Source organism: Palaemon carinicauda, unplaced genomic scaffold (genome assembly GCF_036898095.1).
Source record: "Palaemon carinicauda isolate YSFRI2023 unplaced genomic scaffold, ASM3689809v2 scaffold34, whole genome shotgun sequence".
Classification (NCBI taxonomy): Eukaryota; Metazoa; Arthropoda; class Malacostraca; order Decapoda; family Palaemonidae; genus Palaemon; species Palaemon carinicauda.
Genome location: NW_027171082.1, coordinates 459,950 through 479,858, shown reverse-complemented (window position 1 = coordinate 479,858; position 19,909 = coordinate 459,950). Strand labels below are relative to the sequence as shown.

Genomic DNA, 19,909 nt, shown 5'->3' with positions numbered 1-19,909 from the left:
TTATCAAATGCTGATCAATAGCTGATAGAAAACTATAGTATTGCTTTACAAAAACATTTCGTCTGTCCTCAGCATCTAAAAACAAGAATACAAAAATAAAAAATCTAAGTTGCAGATTTCTTAACTGACTGATCCATTACAAGTATGTCAACTTCATCGCCAGAACTCCATCCCAGGCATAAATAAAGAACACTGTTAACCCTTTTACCCCCAAAGGACGTACTGGTACGTTTCACAAAACTCACCCCTTTACCCCTATGGACGTACCGGTACGTCCTTGCAAAAAACTGCTATTTATATTTTTTTTTTCATATTTTTTTATAACTTTTTGAGAAACTTCAGGCATTTTCCAAAAGAATGAGATCAACCTGACCTTTCTATGACGAAAATTAAGGCTGTTAGAGCAATTTGAAAAAAATATACTGCAAAATGTACTTGAAAAAAAAAAATAACCCCTGGGGGTTAAAGGTTGGAAATTTCCAAATAGCCTGGGGGTAAAAGGGTTAAAGACTGAAGGTTTGTATCCGTGTAAGAATGACTAACAAGTCAAACTACACATACAGAGTACAAAGGGAAAACTTCGGAAACTGAGAAGATAGTCAACGAGTATTACCTGTATTGGGAATGTTGACTGTTCGTTGTAGATTCTAATAAAGACTCCTCCAATGACCAGTTCGTCTTTATGCGCGTCAAACTCGAAGGCAGCGCCGTACTCCGGATCCGACTCCCCCGTTCGCACGTGAGACTGCTGGTTCACATTGAGGAAGTCCAGGAGCTGCATGCGAGTTCCATTATCCCAAATCAAATAGGGAGTTTCTACGTTACTCGTCAAGAGCTTGAGAACCTTTAGGGGATTAAGATTATTGTGAATTCACATTATGATCAACAACAATACATACATACATACATACATATACCAACATCAACAAATGAAACAAAAACAAAAAAGGGGACCTCTACTCTCTACGTTCCTCCCAGCCTAACGATACAATAACATATAATCTTAATTATTCTTATTAAAAACAGGTATAAGGACAACTCTACTTGATAAATAAGACTATTTATGGCTTTCTTTTGTTTTATGACCTTATTTTGTGAGCAAGATAGAATCTGTGTCATCTACGACAGCAAAAAGATAACTTCTTCCCACTAGTGCTACATACTATGAGATAAAATCTATTTTACAAAAAATTCTATTTCATCATCATTTAGGATATCAAATGGAAGAATACAAAAGATGATAGGCCATTAAAATAACTCTTAAAAATAACAGTATCATCCCAGCCTCTTACTTCTTCCGGACTCCTTTCTGGTATCAGCGATACTACGTACGACGTCAGCAGCCTCTGCAGAACGGCATGAATAACGGTGTTGACAGGAGTGGTCTCAGCCTCTTGACTAAATAAGCCCGCCAAGCGGCCGCTAGCACGAAGAGCTAGCTTGGCTAATCTGTTACACATTTCCTGTATAAAAAATATTCATGCAAACTCTACAACAGCTATCATTAGTGACTTATCATCTTAATACTATGACAATGTTTTTCTACATAACTAAAAACAAAAAAGACTCCCCTTCAGGAGAGGGTAAGATGAGTAAAAAAGAAACTCTAACCAGAAAATTTCCACATTAATTGTTCCATATACTGTAATACATATACAAAGTGCACTGTTTATCCCTTTCGCTAGTGGAATAAATAAAAAGGTTTCTGAATACAAGCAAAATAAACCTTTTATAAACTTATGGCAACAAAAAGTTAAAGAGACTACTAAAAGTGTTTGTTAAAGTTTATAAAGTTGAAAGTGAATGCTAACAAAATAATTTTGACGTCGATAGAAAATAGAAAGATGAGTATTCAATATTTCTGTAGAGGGAAGAATGCACACAAAAATAAACCTTTTATAAACTTATGCCAACGAAAAGTTTGAGAGACTCATAAAAGTGTTTGTTAAAGTATATAAAGTTGAAAGTGAATGCTAACAAAATAATTTTGACGTTGAATAAAAAACAGAAAGAAGAATATTCAATATTTCTGTAGAGGAAAGAATGGAAACAAAAATAAACCTTTTACAAACCTGACAACAAAAAATTTGAGACTCGTAAAAGTGTTTGTTAAAGTATATAAAGTTGAAAGTGAATGCTAACAAAATAATTTTGACATTAAATGGAGAATAGAAAGATGAAATATTCAATATTTCTGTAGAAGGAAGAATGGAAACAACTGATTAATATATTTAGCTGTGAATACAGTACCAGTAATAGATGATGAAAGGATAAGGGGTGATAAATCACAGAGTAGAAGAGCATGATCTCTGCAAAGTGTTGAAAAGAGAATTACGAAGTAAATGTAACAAATTATGTACAAATGAATAGACTGCAAAGTCAAAACTCCCTTGAGGACCTGTTAAGACGAAAAGTTTAAACAGTGGATGTAAAGTAAAAGTAACAAAATAAAATGTGAAACAACGCAGATATAGTATGATTCAATCAGGTGAGTGAAAAGATGGATCTGTATTTTTATGTGGTTTGATCACAATGAGACATACAAAATGTTAATAAAAATTGATTTGTAGAATTTGGGTTACATGTTTCAATACTGAAGCTTGGTAACCCCCTTCCACACCGAGGTTCAAGAAGGTGGAAAGCAAATTGGAAGAAAAGAAAGGGGAACATAAGTGAGGCAAAAGGCAGATGAGACATTGTAAAATCCATTTTGATGGTAACTACAACTTGGGAACAAGTTGTTGATGAAAAGCTTTTATACGATGAAACTTTGATGGGATTAATGGAACTTGGATTAAATAGCCCTACACAGGGGCTTGGGAGGCCATTCATTTCCTAAGCACATTGGAGGGAAAACCTTCATTTATACTAAGAGTAAAAGTTAAGAGGTAAGACAGTAAGATGGGATAAAGGGTAAAAGGACAAACTACAGCAAGCGACGGAAGGAACACCAAAGACCATTAAATAATGCCTACAGTATACCATTTGAGGTGCAATAACGGTATTAACCCTTAAGGGTTGAAACTTTAGGGAAGAAGAAAGGTAAACCAAGACCACTGGGGTGGAAATTACCTGCTGGTTCGAGTCTTCGGATTTGCTGACGCCACCCTCATCCAGAGTGTAATCGTAGGAGAATAGGAATAGTAAGAGGTGCCAGATGACTCCCGCCTGAAGAAGATTCATCTGAAGGATCTGGTCCACGGCCAGCGCCGAGACGCACTCCACGCCAACGAGGCACACGCGAAGTAAACTCTGTGGGAATAAGAAGGTCGTAACTTATTCTTCGATGGTCACTTACGAACTGCCTTGGCTATGAAAAACAATTTAATTTGATTAATTATTTAAAAATTCTTCTTCTTTTGTCACTTACGAACTGCCTTGGCTATGAAAAACAATTTAATTTGATTAATTATTTAAAAATTCTTCTTATCTCCATGGGTCATTGTGAATGTCACTGACCATGCAATATATTTCTTATAACTCAAAATATTATTCCCCAAATCTGGCAGTATATTCATATATTCATACATGCAGACTTATAATGCAGTATACATGACTGCACTGTATTAAATAAAATATATCTATATCAATGAAAGATACAAATAAATAAGAAGACTTTGCAAGAATAATAAATGTAGTCTGCATGTAACTTAAACTAAACAAATAGGCAGAGTATTTTTTACTCCTAGGTTAAACTAGCCATCTTGGTTTCTGCCATTCAAACATATTTGTATAGTTTTATAGTTTATCAGAATGACAATAGTTCCAAGAGTCTACTAAGAAAGTGACCCCTAAATACTGCAAGAGGTCCACTTGAAAACAAGACATGAATTATAATGTATATACGGTAACTTACATCAAATATTATATTGCTTTTGGAAATCTGGTATTTTTGTACTGTAAACTAACCTTAGTACTTTTACATGTTTAAAAATGGAGAAAAGAAGAAATAAGACTCCCACCTAAGTACTGTACAAAGTAACTAAAAAACCTCCAATAAAATGACTATATTAAACAGAAGAATGAGAAGAAGTTTTGGAAAGAAGTGAAGAGAGTAAGGAAGGCTGGCGCAAGAATTGAAGAGACAGTGAAAGATGGAAATGGAAGGTTGTTAAAAGGAGAGGAGGCAAGGAAAAGGTGGGCGGAATATTTTGAAAGTTTGCTGAATGTTGAGGATAATAGGGAGGCAGATATAATTGCTGTTCCAGGTGTTGAGGTGCCAGTGATGGGAGATGAGAATGAGAGAGAGATTACAATAGAGGAAGTGAAGAGAGCACTAGATGAAACGAGAGTAGGAAAAGCATCTGGTATGGATGGTGTGAAAGCTGAGATGTTGAAGGAAGGGGGTGTGACTGTACTTGAATGGTTGGTGAGATTGTTTAATGTGTTTTGTGTTGTCAATGGTACCAGTGGATTGGGTTTGTGCATGTATTGTACCACTATATAAGGGTAAGGGAGATGTGCATGAGTGTTGTAATTCAAGAGGTATTAGTTTGTTGAGTGTAGTTGGAAAAGTGTATGGTAGAGTATTGATTAATAGGATTAAGGATAAAACAGAGAATGCAATCTTGGAAGTACAGGGTGGTTTTAGAAGAGGTAGGGGTTGTATGAATCAGATTTTTACAGTTAGGCAGATATGCGAGAAATATTTAGCAAAAGGTAAGGAGGTGTATGTTGCGTTTATGGATCTGGAGAAAGCATATGATAGAGTTGATAGGGAAGCAATGTGGAATGTGATGAGGTTATATGGAGTTGGTGGAAGGTTGTTGCAAGCAGTGAAAAGTTTCTACAAAGGTAGTAAAGCATGTGTTAGAATAGGAAATGAAGTGAGTGATTGGTTTCCGGTGAGAGTGGGGCTGAGACAGGGATGTGTGATGTTGCCGTGGTTGTTTAACTTGTATGTTGATGGAGTGGTGAGAGAGGTGAATGCTCGAGTGCTTGGACGAGGATTAAAACTGGTAGGCGAGAATGACCATGAATGGGAGGTAAATCAGTTGTTGTTTGCGGATGATACTGTACTGGTAGCAGACACAGAAGAGAAGCTTGACCGACTAGTGACAGAATTTGGAAGGGTGTGTGAGAGAAGGAAGTTGAGAGTTAATGTGGGTAAGAGTAAGGTTATGAGATGTACGAGAAGGGAAGGTGGTGCAAGGTTGAACATCATGTTGAATGGAGAGTTACTTGAGGAGGTGGATCAGTTTAAGTACTTGGGGTCTGTTGTTGCAGCAAATGGTGGAGTGGAAGCAGATGTACGTCAGAGAGTGAATGAAGGTTGCAAAGTGTTGGGGGCAGTTAAGGGAGTAGTAAAAAATAGAGGGTTGGGCATGAATGTAAAGAGAGTTCTATATGAGAAAGTGATTGTACCAACTGTGATGTATGGATTGGAGTTGTGGGGAATGAAAGTGATGGAGAGACAGAAATTGAATGTGTTTGAGATGAAGTGTCTAAGGAGTATGGCTGGTGTATCTCGAGTAGATAGGGTTAGGAACGAAGTGGTGAGGGAGAGAACGGGTGTAAGAAATGAGTTAGCGGCTAGAGTGGATATGAATGTGTTGAGGTGGTTTGGCCATGTTGAGAGAATGGAAAATGGTTGTCTGCTAAAGAAGGTGATGAATGCAAGAGTTGATGGGAGAAGTACAAGAGGAAGGCCAAGGTTTGGGTGGATGGATGGTGTGAAGAAAGCTCTGGGTGATAGGAGGATAGATGTGAGAGAGGCAAGAGAGCGTGCTAGAAATAGGAATGAATGGCGAGCGATTGTGACGCAGTTCCAGTAGACCCTGCTGCTTCCTCCGGTGCCTTAGATGACCGCGGAGGTAGCAGCAGTAGGGGATTCAGCAGTATGAAGCTTCATCTGTGGTGGATATTGTGGGAGGTTGGGCTGTGGCACCCTAGCAGTACCAGCTGAACTCGGTTGAGTCCCTGGTTAGGCTGAAGGAACGTAGAGAGTAGAGGTCCCCTTTTTGTTTTGTTTCATTGTTGGTGTCGGCTACCCCCCAAAATTGGGGGAAGTGCCTTGGTATATGGATGGGATTAAACAGTATCAAGGAAAGTAAACTGATGGAACTGAACTCTTCAATCTTAAAATAAAAAAAAAAAAGTCTGGCAAATGACAGACAGCTGCTACAGCTGTACTCTCTCGGGTCATTTACAACAAAGCATAATGAGAAAAACTGTCTTATGACTGATAAAGCAGTTGCCCAAATATATTAAACATGTACCAGAATTAAAATATTCTAATACGATGATATGAAAAAAATAAATTAAGGAAATAAAAAAAGTTGATATGGGGGGGGGAGAGAGAGAGAGAGAGAGAGAGAGAGAGAGAGAGAGAGAGAGAGAGAGAGAGAGAGAGAGAGAGAGAGAGAGAGAGAGAGAGAGAGAGAGAGAGAGTGTGTAACACCCTCATAGCAGTCTATCTTTAAATAAGTTTAAATTATGTCATAATTAATCATAATCATCCGCTCCGATACTAATTACTTTCCATGTCTTGAAGAGGTGGTGATACAAGGCACTTTATATCATAGTTCTTTGGGAACCACTGTACTAAGACTAATACCAAAATATAATAAAAATATGAAAAACTGTTATGTTTAAGAAAGTATGTCATTTATTTTGTAAAGTTAATCATTACTGTACTTCACAAATAAAGTTCATTATCCAAATAAACTATGTGTATGTTCATAATATATATTTCCTTTCCTTTCTTTATACTTCTCATCTTCCCATCCATGAATGACCATGAAAACTTAACTCACAATAGAAATTCACTTGAGTACTCAAAGAAATATTCTAATTCCTTAATAAAATGCCTTTGATACACAACGTCAACTCAAAGTCAATTTCACTTTCGATTCAAACACGTGAATACCTGGTGACGTACTCTGGTAATCACTGCAACACCTACAACATACTACATATATCTGGTTCATTGGTGAAAGGAATGGCCTATGTAACAACACCTCCATAGTAATAGTTGGAAGACCAAGGCATTCATAGCCAAGGAATATGAAGCGTGAAGTATGAGATGATGAATAGAGAAGTATTGAATTAAAAGCTCAAGATAGAGACGACTGGCAAAATCTAACCGAGGCCCTTTGCGTTAATAGGCGTAGGAGGAGATGATGATATTTTTGCACTAAATGAAAATAACCTACAGTACTATAATTTCTGTGAACTCATGTGGGCGATAAAGCTCAAAAATTAGTATTTACCCAACTAATGTAACCCCGTGGTGAGCTAGTGACTGAGTTTGGAAGACACCAAATCCACGTTGTTATTCAGAACATGATGTAATTAACCGGCTTTAGCTGATAGATCACCAACATTATGAAATTAAGAACATCTACAATATGAAAAACTATCTCCCAAATTAAAAATATTGTTTACGAAAACTTATTTTAGGGAGAGAAGGGATATAAGGATTCAAGACTTCCTACTCTGTGTTGTGTTTAGCAGCAGAAGGATCTAAAGTAATTCGGGAATTCTACTCTTATACGAGGAACTTGACTCTGTAATGCATAGTGAACACTCAGCGCCCTTACTGAAAGAACACTATGGGCGATTATGACCATTAGACCCCAATATGGAAGTCAGGTTAGTGTAAGCAGCCAGGCAGGCAAGTCAGACTTAAGGCCCATAAAAGAAGGCTCGCTAGCCTTCTGCGAATAACAAACGCAACATTTATTTGAAAATGAGTCCATAGATCTTGAAATGAGTATGAGGGGTATCTACAGGATGATAAAGATACCATAACTTGATGTAAATAAAGTATAAAAAATCATAAATAAACTATATATTAGGAAATGGAATCTATCAAAACTACGTGGCTAGAAAATCTTCTAACTCTAATTCAAAATGAGAAAAGCAATATGTTGATTTGGAAGCGTCGTCTGCTGGGAAGTAAATAAAGTATAAAAAATCATAAATAGACGGTATATTAGGAAACGAAATCTATCAAAACTAAGTCACTAGGAAAATCTAATTCTAATTCAAAATTAAAAAAGCAATGTGTTGATTTGAAAGCGTCGTCTGCTGGGAACCATAAACCTTGGGGTACATCAGAGAACTGATGAATTAAAAGCAGACACTAAAGACTACAGAACTACGTAAACACTAAATGCGTCCTTGACAAATGTGCCAAATTCCGAGATTGAGAGTGCTTTTCACGATGCATAACTAATCATACTCAAGCCTTTCTACTAACTATAATCCATACACACACTTAAACATAACCAATGTGTGTTTTGGTGGATATCACTCTAGTTAAAAAGGAAATCAACTAAATAAAAACAAACAATTAATAGTATATAAATTGAAAGTTTTGTTGATAATTTAAGTGTTTTCTGCCGTGCATACACCCAAGACTGTGCATATGAGTTTTTTCATTAAAAACTAAATTTCAATAGTAAATTGTGTTGTGTCCCATACAGAGGCTTAGAGTAAAAGGGTCATCCCTGAATACACAATAAGCTTCACTGAATAAAGGATGTGAGAGAATGATTCAACTGAGTATATGGAAAATTAGGCTAAAATTTAAGTCACGATTATACCATTACAATACCAGTTTGAAAAGTATGCAATTTAAAAAAATTTCATAAATAATCAGGAAAAACTATAATCTACAGAATACTATCAAACACTGTCTTAACCTATTCTCAACTTCAAATCATGTAAATCCTTCTGGTCTTTGAATCTGACCCTGTCAATAAGCAAGGTGTGATTTCAGACCCTATTTCTTTATCGTCATATAAACTCACACCTTGTTTCAAAGAAAACTTATAATTGCCTTTATTTTTTTTGTTGTCCTTCAGAAATGTTCCAATGAAAGATGGCATCAACATGAGTTTAGTAGACGACATATAACACTAGTACAAAAAATGCAAATAAAATCAAATCTAACGTATAAAAATGTGCTTGCCAAATGGATATAAACTTACCCCTTTTTAAAACATACATATGAAAATCTAAACCTTTCATAATTTCTAGATGTGATTTTCATACGTTCCACACCTGTATGCCAAGAATCAGTCGTAAATTCTTTATATGAACTAACGCACTGAAAGGTAAACCCACTAGATATTGATATGGATGAAAAACAAGGGTATTTTGGAATTGTTTTTTATAAAATGCCAACCCATTAAAAACCGACATAGATAAAAGGTAAACCTACTTCCCATCCCAGTACAGGAGATACAAAAAGTCTTTAAACAGAATAGTAAAAATCTAATAAAATTAAATATGGAAGCAATCTTTCTCCATTAAAATTGAAAAAACAGCTTTCTCTGCAGAAAATGATGATCCGGCAAACAAATTGAGAGAGTAAGCCATGAAAGCAATATAAACAAAAGACCGACAAGAGGCTTGAGGAATGCAAGAATCAAGTAAATGAACTGCAAAGGAGTAGGTCTCGCTCGCGGACCCACCCTCACCTTACAACTGAGCGTATGGCAAAGGTCCCTCGTAAACTGGGACAGTTCAACGTCCTGGGGAGGAGGCATGCGGTAAAACAGTAAAAAGTATTGGGGGATATACAAAGCAAAGAAATGGTTAAAATATAGTTAAAAATGGTTACTCTCTAACGGTTGAATTCAACGGTACTCTAAACTGATTGTAACAACATTAGCATTTAAATAGCATTATAAAGGACAAGGTAGCTAGTGGAATATCTTTACTCTTTCGTACTAAACTGGCATATCCTAGAACCCGCTATATACAATCAAAATATCCTTACAAGAAATACTTTGTAGATACAGTATTTATTATTAAAAAAATCACTAGTTGGGAATCTATGCTAAGGAAATTCACATTGACATTTGATTAAACTAAAGAGGGAAAATAAATTAGCTTGATATACCAACCAAAAGTCTAAATTTCTCATGGCATTCGATGTCTCAGATATAACAGGATAGCGAATTATCTCACAAACAAATCCAGATGGGATATAATCTAATAAAGCAGCCAGAATATCAATGACTTCATGTTCATATCAATATTTACCAGTACCTCATTTCAGCATCTCAAATTTCATAATTTCACTTTTTTTCTTCTTGTTATACTTATAGAATCTGTAATATGCTCAAGAAATAAGTAGCCTCACTGCATTGTTCCTTACAACTGTTCACATAAAATGAGTCACTATCTGCATAACTTTTTCTTTCACACCGTTATCCCTACATTGAAGGGTCACTTGCCTGATGCAGCCTCTCCAATGCCTTCTATCAAAGGCATCCTCTTCCATCAAACCTCTTCTCTCCATATCATCCTCCAACTTAGCTCATCATTTAATTCTCAGTCTACTTCAAGAGGTTCTTCCCCTAACAGGTTTCTCCTAAGCCCTCCTCACTCCTTCCTCACCATCCATCCTAAACACGTGCCCACACCATCTGAATCGTGACACTCTTCTCACCTCTGTAATCTTTACTATGCCATTCTTCTTATTTCATCATTTACGAATCTTTCAAGCAATGATATTCCCATCATCCACCTCAGCATTCTCATCTGTTCTCTCAAGTTTTGCTTCCTATTTTCGTCTTAGAGCCCATGTTTCCGATCGATACATTAACACTGGTCTTATTATCACAAAACAGACAAGATAAATCTATTACCCTATGCAGAACTACTTCAAATACTTCTTTTTTACTTTGGCAGTTACCTTGCAAAGCCAGATTTCACATGACAATGTAATCAAGAGAGAAAATGAAATATAAACAAGAAAATAACCAAAACAGAAGCAGTTATGAAATAAGCTAAAAGACATGGTACCTTTAAGTAGTATCATAGCCTCTCTTTAAGTTTAGAATCAACATCAAAACAGTAAAGGAGAAATACCAGAAACAGAAATAAATCGGGTTGCAAAACTATGAAACAAAGTGTCAGTGATGAGGGTTTCAATTGAGCTAAATAGTGAGTTAAGCATTTTCATGAGGGTTTACATTCAAGCTCCCAAGTTAATAGTTTTTCACCTCTTCACAACCCCAGGTGTAATCAGATGAGCCCAAATCCCTTCTATATTAATTCCCGGATCTTACTGTAAGCAAAACTATTGTATTTTATCCTACTTTAAAAAAATAATTTCATGAGCTTGATCTTATCTCTAAATACTGCTCAGAAACACCAGATATTTCAATAGTAGAAAGTTTTCAACTTTTTCATATCAAAGACCTCTAGTCACTACTCCATAGCAAACGAACCACCAAGAGTGTCTCCTTTTACAATGCCAAAGTATCTTGTCTTTGCGAATCATTTTTCAAAGTCTAGTAGCCACTTTTGTAAAGTTGCTGAGTTCAGGTTTGGAATTCTCATATATCTTAACCCCATTCATATATATGTCCAAGGTAATTTTGCTCTCTTAGCATGCCATACATGCTAACCAATTGAGTAGTTATCTACTCAAAATGCAATAAACACTTATAATCTGGAAGAGGGGATACATGTCTTGACGAAACACTTTTAACGAGAAAAAGTCAAGATTGTTCCATTACTTTACTGGGGTCATGTATCTTTTGAAAGGAAAGAAAATGGGATGATTTTCTATACAATATTGGGAGTAAACGTCGACAAACCAGGCTTCTGAAGAAGCAGCACTTTGAACATCATGGGCGGTTCATGCAAATAATGCCCTTACAATTCCTAGCCCCGCTTTTGAGTTTCAAAATCAAGTCTTAAAAACCAAACTGATACCACAGGATAAATTCTCCCAATACGGACAGTAGACAGAAGAGACATTCTTGAAAAAACTCTTGCTCAAAAGAAGAATGTACAATAACTAGTATTCAAATCAAAGAGAACATCTTAGAACATAGCAGCTGTAAAATGTCTATTTGTAACTAAACTGTATCGTAAACATATAAGTCTTCTGTTCTTCATTTATAAGGAAGATGCAAATTCAACCCAAACATGATCTCAGAATCACTGGTAAAATATAACACAACTATTTTTAAATTCCTGTAACGTCAAATTATGTGATTTGGAGAAATTTTTTGGCATATTTCAATTTATCCTTTTCACTCTTTTATTTCTAATTCTTATAAGCTTGAACATGTACAATAAAGTAGATATATTTAACTTCAAATTCCCATTATAGCCAGATGAATAGAAATGAATATAAATTTACGATGAAAGGAGAGTCGTTGACACACCAATGTTTAATTTTCTGCAGAGTAATCTTGCAACGCCTAAATCTCAAATGGCTTACATTCCTACCAACATAACACCTTACGACAGCATTTCTTTCCTTGAAGTTGACTCAAGCAAATATACTACAGTATCAGAAGTTCATGAAACCACACCAAGGAAACCAGTACAGATACTTCGTGTAAAGCCCTTACCTTGAAATACAAAGTGTGGCAGAGATCCTTGATGAAGTGCGACATCTCGATGAGTTTCTCCCGACACAGTGGGAAGGATGCGGCAGCTGTATAACACTTCGCAATGTTGGTGCAAACTTGTACAGCGACATCACCCTGCTTGCTGCTGGCATTCAGGACGCTGACGCATCGGTTGTACGCACCTTGTAGCACCTGTTGTCGGGATTCACGGGAGATGAGATTGGTTTCCTTATCAAACAAACAATTCTTAAGATACAACATTTATCAAACACATTGGGATGATATACAATTATGAAGGAACTATTTAAAATGGCATTTACTATTACAGTAAATAATTTGCTAAAGTATAGCTCCAGGTCAACTTAAGGGCAAACATATTCAACTTTATGCATTACGGAGCAGGATTCAATAAAAAAATTAACCATAATTGAATAAAGATTTTGGAGAGGGGAAGTTTTCAAATGATTAATAAAGATTTTGGAAAGGGAAAGTTTTTAAAATGATGAATAAAGATTTTGGATAGGGGAAGTTTGCAAATGATGAATAAAGATTTTGGAAAGGGAAAATTTCAAATGATGAATAAAGAATTTGGAGAGTGGAAGTTTCAAAATGGTAGAGACCAATCATTTATAAAAAAAATTGTCCATGGATAAATCAATCAATTGCTCGGTACGAACCTCGAGTCCTTTCTCTCTTCTCAATTCCTCAGCATTCAACGCGGAGCAGTTTATCGTATGATAAGTTAATTCTGCCGCCGCAGCAAGGAGAGACGTTTCTTTGCTGAAGAGCTGTTCATCGTCTGCTTCTAACTGGATCGTTTTGATCAGCATGGGATATCCAGCATATTTGTAGGGTGCTAGAACTGTAAATATAAAAATATAAGGACTTAAAAACAAAGAAATACTTGCTTGAAACATAATTTAAATTCTGTTCACTGATATAAAGCTTTATTTCATATATTAATTTCTTCGATATCGCGAGACGATCACAATACTAATGAAAAGAACATCAAAGTCAATGCTTGAATAAAAGGCAATTAAGTCTGCCCCAATCGTTCTACCTCATACTTTACTCATTCTTCAAAATCCATTTCATCTTCCAATCCCTCCAATTGTCTCCCTTGGCATTAAGCCTCATTTCACTTTTTCATATACAGTAAGCTTAATCTAGATACAGGAAGAAAGTTATCAATTCTGTCGTCCTTATAAAACTACACACTTAATCATTATTCATACATACATATACCAAGGCACTTCCCCCAATTCTGGGGGGTAGCCGACATCAACAAAGAAACAAAAACAAAAAGGGGACTTCTACTCTCTACGTTCCTTCAGCCTAACAAGGGACTCAACCGAGTTCAGCTGGTACTGCTAGGCTGTCACAGCCCATCCTCCCACATTATCCACCACAGATGAAGCTTCATAATGCTGAATCCCCTACTGCTGCTACCTCCGCGGTCATCTAAGGCATCGGAGGCAGCAGCAGGGCCTACCGGAACTGCGTCACAATCGCTCGCCATTCATTCCTATTTCTAGCATGCTCTCTTGCCTCTCTATCCTCCTATAAAAAGAGATAATTACCATCCTTGTATCGCGAAAAGAGAATGCTTTGTGTTCTGATGACTAGAAGAATGTTTCTCGGATCAGGTCCGTCCACAGAATGCGCTGATCTGCTACACAGGAACTCGTAGGCTTTGTTGACTTTCTCAAATTTGTCCTGAAATTAAACAAATTGGTTTTGCAGCTTTAGATAAAATATGAAAACAAAAACATCTTAAAAGCTAGGGAGTTCTTTAACTCGCGGCAATATACTTAAAAGCTTTAGGTGCAAACTCTTCAAGTAATATGGTACTCAAGCCCAAGGCCCTTTTTCTTAATATTTTACTTGACTCATCTTAGCACAAAATCATACAAGATAGAATTTTACAATATTTATCATCGTGTAGCAGACTAAATTTCCTTTCCGTTGATATATTTTTACATATTTTGTAAAATTTTCACATACTGTACTTAATTAATAAGAGAAAAAACTGTTAACTATTGGGCGGAAAGTATGGTACATACATTGGGTGCTGAAGGAAGTAGTTATAACCCAACATAAATTACATCTTATGGAGCTCAAAGGATTAAGAAATGTACAGATGTCAGCACATAACTAGAAACATCAGTGTTAAGATTAAATAATAGAAATAAAACTGAAAAAGAATTTAAAACAAATGCTGTGCTTACTCTTCCATCAGGGTTTTTGTCAGGATGATACTTCTGAGCTAATCTAAAGTAGGCTTTCCTGATCTTTGCATCGTCGTGTCTGGTCTCCTGCTCCAGTCCCAGTTCGGTGAAGGCGTCTTCTACACTCATTGACGAGGGCTGCTTTTCTACCTCGTTGCGCCAGGCCGTTAGAACTCTCTTCAATAGAGCAACCTGGAATAATGTGAATGATAATCAAAATGAATGAATTAAGCAATATAGTTTACTGTATGACTTCTGAAATTGAGAAGCAATCTACTGTCCTTTCCAACATGGAAACAAAGATGTAGATTTGATACGCTTTCAAAATCTCTGAATTACTACACTAACGAATATGATACGTTTGGACAGCTCCTTCATCAATTACTTGTGACTTGAAAATACTTGAAAATGTTCCTGGATAATACATCACTGAAGTAGTTGGCCAAGACAGTGAACTCCACAGAAATCATTTCCAGAAGACGTTATATCAACATCATTCTAGTTTTTCTTAGAATCAATATTTCTTTATCTTTACGAAATAAAATTCTGTAGATTATCTGCATTTTAGTTTTTATGTACAAAACTTAAAAAGGCAAATTAATCAAACCATGAATGCATATCCTGCAAAATAATAAATCACAAAATGCAATTTAGTGAAACAAGAAATCCCCTGCCAAAATATTACAGCGTACTCACAGGGTCCTTAACCGGCCAGTCAGGAAACCGGTCGATATCACACAGGTGCTTGAGGTAGTAGATATCGCAGAAGAGTTCCTGTTCGAGCTGTGGGTAAGTAATGTGGGGAATGGCACAGTACTGATACAGGGCTCTGGTGTTACTCATAAGCCGAGGCGTGAAGTCTGCCAGGTGAGAGGCTAGTTTTTCTATCATGTGACGTCTCATTTCTCTGCTCCAGATCACCTGCCAAAATCAAGATGTCTTAAGCTTTCCAGGGTATTAGTTGCACTTCCTGTGTATTGGTCAGTAGTTTTTAAAGCATATTAATGCTCATCTACAGTTTTACATTTGGTACAGTTACAGATGATGGAACTGGATGAAAGCAGACTCCTTACAAATCATTTATTTCGGCTACTCCAAGATAAAAGCATAATCAAATTGAGAAACATTACTGTATCAACAAATAATCATGCGACACAAACCTCAGGAGTGTCGAATTCTCCAAGGAAAATCTCGGCAAATTTGTCCGCTCCGTAATTTTCTAAATAACAAACCATAGCTTCCGGTAATATCTGACCCAGAATACTCTGTTGCATGATGTCCCCTCCGGAATTCTGGAAAAAAATGCGAAAAAGGATATACTGTATGAAATAGAAATGCGAGCCTCCTAAGTTTGAATCCAAGAATGAATCCCTCTTTGCCCCTGTCTTTACTTTTATCTCTTAACTTGCAACGCCTTATTGCGAATCTAAAACCATGAAGGTAAGCCCTGTAAATGTTTCAAAGCACTGTCAGATTATAACTCATGGTCCTCATCATTTCATAACATTGTCATCAGTTATGTCACCATCTCTCTGCAAATGTTGACTCGTGTACATTGTTAGAATAAGTCCTTATAAAAAGTAGCTTTTCCTCCAAGTTTTTTTATGTCACTTAGGTCTCTAAACGATATGTTCGAGTATATAGATAAACAAGTATAATATATAGTCATCAGACTTCAGGTGAGCAATAATATCTAATGGATCCTCTTATCCTGATTTGAGTATCATACCTATCATTAATAAATCTTGTTATATCATCTGAAAATATACAAAACAAGTCTAGAATTCATATTTAAATTCTTAAGTTGTATACTGTACCTAATATATAATGCTGGATTCCAAGAAACAAAAGAAATGAGGAATAAGCGACATGAACCATTACGAACAATAACACATTAGTAGCAATTAATGAGATTATTAGCACACAATAAGATTATTATCCTACCTCCTCGGCTCTGAACGCCTGATGCATGTGGGACATGTGAAGGAAACGGCCGATGGGAAGAACATTCGAACCGGTGTACATGAGTATGAAGAAAAAGACGCCCGTCGTGTATAAGGTGGAGAGATGAGGGTTGTCTTGCATGATTTCGACCAACAACGTCGCCACCTGTTTGGGAAATATTGTAAAGGTATTGAATTATCATATCACTGGAACTTAACAGAATTACCACACCAGATATACCCTTTACTTTTTAGTTCAAACATAAATTCTAGAAATATTTGGAGTGTCTAATGATAAATCCTTTTGATCTGAACAGTATTTTCTTGTCTAATGATAAATCTTTTTAATCTATACAGTATTTTCAAGTCTAATGATAAATCTTTTTAATATAAACAGTATTTTCTTGTCTAATGATAAATCTTTTTAATCTATACAGTATTTTCATGTCTAATGATAAATCTTTTTAATATAAACAGTATCTTCATGACTGAGCATAGGATCTGTATTCTACTGCTATTTGTAATACATGAATGATAAATAAATTTAATAACTTTGCTGGGTAGGACCCCTTAGATACAATCTCAGACGCTGGAAAAACCAGGACTAAGCTATTATAGCCTTCGTCCAGCTTCCGTTGCTTTTATGAGTATGACCTAGATCTTTCTCTTGGGTCAAATTTGTTTTCTCAAGAGCTAAATAGAGCAAGTGTTATTTAATAGCCAATATATTATCTTGCTGCTGCTCTCCTTCGGTTGATATGAAATGTTGACATGTTAACTTACAGTTTCTTTTATTGATTTACAAGTTGTAATGTTGGAAATACTGGGCTTGTGGCAATGATTTTCCCACAAGGATTGTAGCTTGGCTATTAATGATAATACAGCAATAGTAATCTGTCATAATCTATTTGATGATGATTCATTACATTTGGGTCATATGAACCGTCGCTTTTTCAAAGAGGACATTTTGTTCGAAAAGCTCGAGTTTCCTTGTGCAAGAAATCTTTAGAGTTTGGATAGCGAGATGGTTGAAAAGTAGCAGGAACGTACGTAAAGTACAAAGCTAATCAGAGGGTGGAAGTAGGGGCTTATGGGAAAACGTAAAAACCCTTTATTAATGCCTAAAGAGCATAGTGTAAGGTGCGCTAACATCGCTATCCCCCTACGAGTCATATCATACATACACTGTTATTATCATTTTCACCATCAGAGTACATATCATGTTCCTGTTATTAAATTAACTATTCTTGTTTTCACATGATATCATTCTTATGTGGGTTTATCACCATATAGTACTGTACTGTATATGATTTAAATTGTTAACAATACTGTACAGTACCTCAAGAATCATTGTAATAAACAAACTCACTTTCATAAAAAGGGATGACGTTTTCTCCAAAATGATCTAGACCAGAAAGCCAAGAATCAGTACAAAGCAAAATCACTAAAATAAAAGACCCATGGGTTCACATACCCAGCTGCCACATATGAACTTCAGTACGAACCTTTTCCACTAGAACTGGATCGAAAGTGAGCAGCAATTGGACGATATGCGGCAGAGACAAACTAGTCGGACAGCAGCACCTCTTGATTTTCGGCAAGGGTCGTATGACGGCTCCGTCGTCCGTTCTGGAAGGGTAGTATCTACACATGGTGATGAGCATGTTGAGGATGAGCGTGCCGAGGTCACTTTCCGTCATCACTGCGTTCCCCTGATGAAGGAAATGAAGATGATAATATGTAAAGGTTTTTTCAAAGGTATACGGTCATACACTATGCCAGCAAAGTGAGATTTTTCGGAATACTTAGCCCCAGTCCTCTAGCGTAGAGCAAGATCGCTATTGGCGTCTTCCACGACACGTCTCCTGAAGCCGAATAACATTGAATTCCATTTCTCGTAAGAGAACACTTCATAAGTAAAACACAACTACTGTACTCTCTATCATTAAACACTTTATTCAAAACACTTCCCACATTATAATACCTGTAATGTATCTTTGCAGCAGAAACAAGCACACAGACCAGATGAAGAAGTTGAGATGTTTTGATTTAAAGACAGACGATGCTGAATAGGACTGGATTGGTTTTATTAATTAGTAGCAACAGACTCAGCACTGGGGCTTGGGAGACCATTCAGCCTCTATGTGCATCAAGGGAAAACATTGAAATTGCAGTATGAAGGTTAAGTTAAAGAACTAGACAGCAACGAAATGAAGTGGGAACGAAGGTGTAGAGAAACACTGAAAAATGAGACGCTAGGGACTGAAAGGACGATGCAAAGGCCTTTAAGTAATGCCTACAACGATTAGCTTCAGGTGCACTGGCGGCACTACTCGCAACGGAGAGAGGAAGGTGGGAAGGTTAGACTGTATATGAAAAAGTAATTGACAGAAAGATGTATAGTTTCAGAAGCTGGGAAAAGATACGGTGAGATCTGACTGAAAACAAACACTGAGGCCTTAAAAAAAAAAAGAGAGAGAGAGAGAGAGAGGAGGAGAGAGAGAGAGGAGAGAGAGAGAGAGAGAGAGAGAGAGAGAGAGAGTGGAGAGAGAGAGAGAGAGAGAGAGAGAGAGAGGAGAGCGAGAGAGAGAGAGAGAGAGAGAGATGAGAGAGAGAGAGAGAGAGGAGAGAGGAGAGAGAGAGAGAGAGAGAGAGAGAGAGAGAGAGTGAGAGAGAGAGAGAGAGAGAGAGAGAGAGAGAGAGAGAGAGAGAGAGAGAGAGAGAGAGAGAGAGAGAGAGAGAGAATAGCTACCTGATCCAGTAATTATCATTGTTGAAGATATCTTACTTACCGTGGCTGCGAGCGACCATTTCAGCTGAGGAATGTTGCTGAGCCGGATGCCATCCGTCCATTCCTTGAGCCCAACACAGTGTCTTCAGGGTGAGCGAGCCACTGGCCCAGAATTCCTTCAGATCCTTAAAACTAAAGGGACCGGCCCCTCTCTTTGTTGGCACCCCTGTTGAAAATGAAAGTTGAAATGAAGTTATGAAATTTATAGGTTGAAATGAAGATAAGAAGTTGAAATGATGTTTATGAGTTGAAATGTAAGTTTATAAATTGAAACAAAATTTTTAAGTTAAAATGAAGTTAAAATGAGTTACTTGAAATGAAGTTTATAAATTGAAATGAATTTTATAAGTTGAAATGAAGATATAAGTTGAAATGAAGTTTATAATGCATCTTGATGGAATGCAAAACTTATTGTAGTGAGAGATGAAGTTATTTTTTGTGTGAATCATTCTAATCTTACTAATTTTACCTGTCAAAATTACATATTTTTAAAAGTATTTTGTATTTTTCCTAACCATACAAACCTGTCCATTTATAAGAGACTTATCCAATAACCAAACTGGCTGGTTTAAAATCCCAAAATGTCTAACACTCAGCCCTTACAAGGAGCAAGGGTGTTAA

The 19,909-nt window shown here is 36.5% G+C and overlaps 1 protein-coding gene across 1 annotated transcript in view; it reads right to left on the bottom strand.

Annotated features, from left to right (window-relative positions):
• The window catches only part of LOC137636600 (dnaJ homolog subfamily C member 13-like), a 75,772-nt gene that overhangs the window by 20,023 nt on the left and 35,840 nt on the right, over positions 1-19,909 (bottom strand). The window contains 13 exon segments of the mRNA XM_068369001.1: positions 614-844; positions 1,293-1,463; positions 3,073-3,252; positions 12,327-12,518; positions 13,004-13,188; positions 13,907-14,042; positions 14,555-14,746; positions 15,251-15,475; positions 15,715-15,846; positions 16,499-16,663; positions 18,003-18,209; positions 19,290-19,331; positions 19,333-19,454. Of these exon segments, the coding sequence (XP_068225102.1) occupies positions 614-844; positions 1,293-1,463; positions 3,073-3,252; positions 12,327-12,518; positions 13,004-13,188; positions 13,907-14,042; positions 14,555-14,746; positions 15,251-15,475; positions 15,715-15,846; positions 16,499-16,663; positions 18,003-18,209; positions 19,290-19,331; positions 19,333-19,454 (2,180 nt within the window).